At 40.6% G+C, this 2,975-nt stretch overlaps 1 protein-coding gene across 3 annotated transcripts in view; it reads right to left on the bottom strand.

Moving 5' to 3' along the window:
- acss2 (acyl-CoA synthetase short chain family member 2) overlaps positions 1–2,975 on the bottom strand; it is an 18,266-nt gene that overhangs the window by 3,572 nt on the left and 11,719 nt on the right. For all 3 annotated transcript variants that reach the window (XM_007543885.2, XM_007543886.2, XM_007543887.2), the window contains 5 exons: positions 2,655–2,825; positions 1,774–1,907; positions 1,568–1,700; positions 1,435–1,491; positions 437–517 (listed from right to left, as the gene is read on the bottom strand). In XM_007543885.2, coding sequence (XP_007543947.1) covers positions 437–517; positions 1,435–1,491; positions 1,568–1,700; positions 1,774–1,907; positions 2,655–2,825 — 576 coding nt within the window. The remainder of the gene's footprint in view (positions 1–436; positions 518–1,434; positions 1,492–1,567; positions 1,701–1,773; positions 1,908–2,654; positions 2,826–2,975) is intronic.

The following is a 2,975-nucleotide window of genomic DNA, read 5'->3' as shown; positions in this document are numbered from 1 at the left end:
AGCTAGGATACCTGGTCAGATTAAATATGTTGTTTAATCCTGAACATATTTCACTAATGGTAGTGATGCTAACGGTAGCATCACTAATGGTAGCAAAGCTAGGATACCTGGTCAGATTAAATATGTTGTTTAATCCTGAACAACATATTTCACTAATGGTAGTGATGGTAGCATTACTACCATTAGTGATGGTAGCATCACTACCATTAGTGATGGTAGCATTACTACCATTAGTGATGGTAGCATCACTACCATTAGTGATGGTAGCATCACTACCATTAGTGATGCTACCAGTGATCGCTACCATCACTAATGGTAGTGATGGTAGCATCACTACCATTAGTGATGGTAGCATCACTAATGTTAGTGATGCTACCGTTAGCATCACCACCATTAGTGAAATATGTTCAGGATTAAACAACATATTTAATCTGACCAGGTATCCTTCGCTTGGCCCTTCCAGCTCTTCTCCAGACTCATTCAAGATGGCCGGCACCACGCCAAAGAACGGAAATGTCTGAGGACAGAAAGTCACATAGTTAGACATTTTATCAAATATATAATGCAGTTACTTTTTTAAATAAAGTAACTGAACTATACATATGTAGCATTCTCTAAATGTGTGATTGATCAGTCGTACCATATGATGCATCTGCTGCTAAAAACAAACTTTCTACTAAACCGTTGATTATTTTAAATTGCAAAACATGACTAATAGAAGATTTTTTTACAGAATTTGAACCAGGTGAAGCAAAAATGCCCCTTCAGGAGCTCTGGGTTGAACATATTTACAGATGAAGGTTTTTCATCTTAAATGTAAAATATTAAAAATTCTGTACAGCTTTAGCTTAATTACTGCTCTGAACTTGTTCTTTCAGTAAATGGTCTTTAGTTAACGATTAATCGGTTACAAAATGAGTTGACCAAAATGTAATAATCGGTTAATCCGATTAATCGTTTCAGCCCAACATGGTTTACATTATTCATGACATGTTTTATTAGGATGGAGGAAACAGACGGTAAACATGGATTAAACTGGTGAATTAAGAGCAACAAACACAAAAAACTCCTTCATGTAAACTTTATTTCCTCAGCTGTTATAAGTAAAGCCATGAATTTAACGAGTTAATTTTGATTAATTACATAGATTTTTATCACATTCAATGTTTTAACAGAATAAAATCTCTTATTCATTTCCTGCCAGAACCTTTGCATGAATTTTCTATGTATTTTTCCCTCCCTTAATAACAAACTTTTAAAAACTCACTAGTTGTGTTGTTTTTTGTTTTAAATTGTTCTGAAACGTGACAGACATGAAAATCCAGTAAAACGGGAGTGAATACTTTTCACACCAGTGAAAACTGGGAACTCGGACTGGATCACAGCTGGACCAGAATCCTGTGGCTGTTTTTCTGAACTGGGTCGTTTACTCACAGCGGATCCGGGTTTCGTGGGCGTCGCCGCCGGCAGAGGAGTCAGCACGTGTCCGCCCTGAAAGCCACAAACACAGAGAGGTTGAACCGGGTCGTCATGGCGACGCAGCCCGACGGGTCGGGTCGGTACTGACGGTTTCAGTCTGCCAGAAGGTGTCGACGATCGGACATCGTTTCTCCCCCACCACGCCGTGGTACCACTGCCAGGCCTCCGGGTTGATGGGCTCGCCCACCGTTCCCAGAACCTTCAGCGATTTGCGATTGTGCCTTTAAAAAAGCAGAGAAAGGCGATTCAGGACGAGTTCGTGTCTCCGAGTTGGATCGGAAACGGGTCGCTCACTTCTGCACCGGGTCGCTGCCGTACTTCATCAGCAGCCTGATGGCGGTCGGCGCCGTGTAGAACTTCGTCACCTGGTATTTGTCCACGATCTGCCACATGCGGCCGACGTCGGGGTACGTGGGCAAACCCTCGAACTGGAAGCAGAGAGAGAGGTCAGGTCACCATGGCAACGACATAGCAACAGGAAGAGGAAAACATCTCTGCAGAATAAAATAGAAACGAGAGAAAAAACTAACCGACGTGTTATAAATGTTCATATGTTCAAAAAGAGTAATAATATGAGAAACATATGATACTGAGTATGAGAAAAGATCCACGTTATAATATTATCAGGATACCGCCGTAACAATACGAGAATAAACTCATAATATTCCAAAATAAAGTTGTAATATTAGCAGAATAAAGCAGTAATGTTATAAGAAAAAAGAGGAATGTTGATCATCTTGTGAGTTTTTACTGTGGGATAAGTTTTACAAACCGTTTCATCTTTCTGTTTTAAAGAAACGATCAAAATGTATTGAGCTGTTCACATCAAAACGTTGCTCTCATTAAATCAGAGAGCAACGTAATAGTCATTTAGTAACTTTATGGTTTTATTCTGGTAACATTGTAACTTTATTCTACTACTATTAACTTTATTTTCATAACTTCAAGAAGATACTCTGTCGTAGTAAACAAATGGCTTAAACTGATCAAAACTAAATTACAATTGAAAATGTGAATCAACAAGTTACTTCCTTAACAATTAAACTCTTTGCTCTCAGAGTGGAGTTAGCAGGAAGGTCAGTAATGAGCTGGAAATCATTAAAATTGGAGCGACGTTGCTCCCGTCTCTACAAACTAACGGGTGGAAAAAGTGAGATCAATTAACGGTTCCTCACCAACACACTGGTGGCGCCGTTGGCCAGCGGTCCGTACGTGATGTAGGAGTGGCCGGTGATCCAGCCGATGTCCGCCGTGCACCAGTAGACGTCGTCGGGCTGATGGTCGAACACCAGTTTGAAGGTGGTGGCGGCGTAGAGCAGGTATCCGCTGACCGTGTGAAGGACGCCCTGCAGAGAGGAAACCGTCAGCAAACCGCAGGAAGCTGCACTGCAAAAACACTAAATCCAACCAAGTATTTTGTCTAGTTTATGCTGCAAATGTCTTAGTACACTTTAAATAAGACAAAAGTAACTTTTCAGGAAAATAAATGAGCTTTA

The sequence above is a fragment of the Poecilia formosa genome, unplaced genomic scaffold (genome assembly GCF_000485575.1).
Source record: "Poecilia formosa unplaced genomic scaffold, Poecilia_formosa-5.1.2 Scaffold932, whole genome shotgun sequence".
Taxonomy (NCBI): Eukaryota; Metazoa; Chordata; class Actinopteri; order Cyprinodontiformes; family Poeciliidae; genus Poecilia; species Poecilia formosa.
Note: the sequence above shows the minus strand (reverse complement) of the source record. Positions and strands in the feature narration are given on the sequence as shown.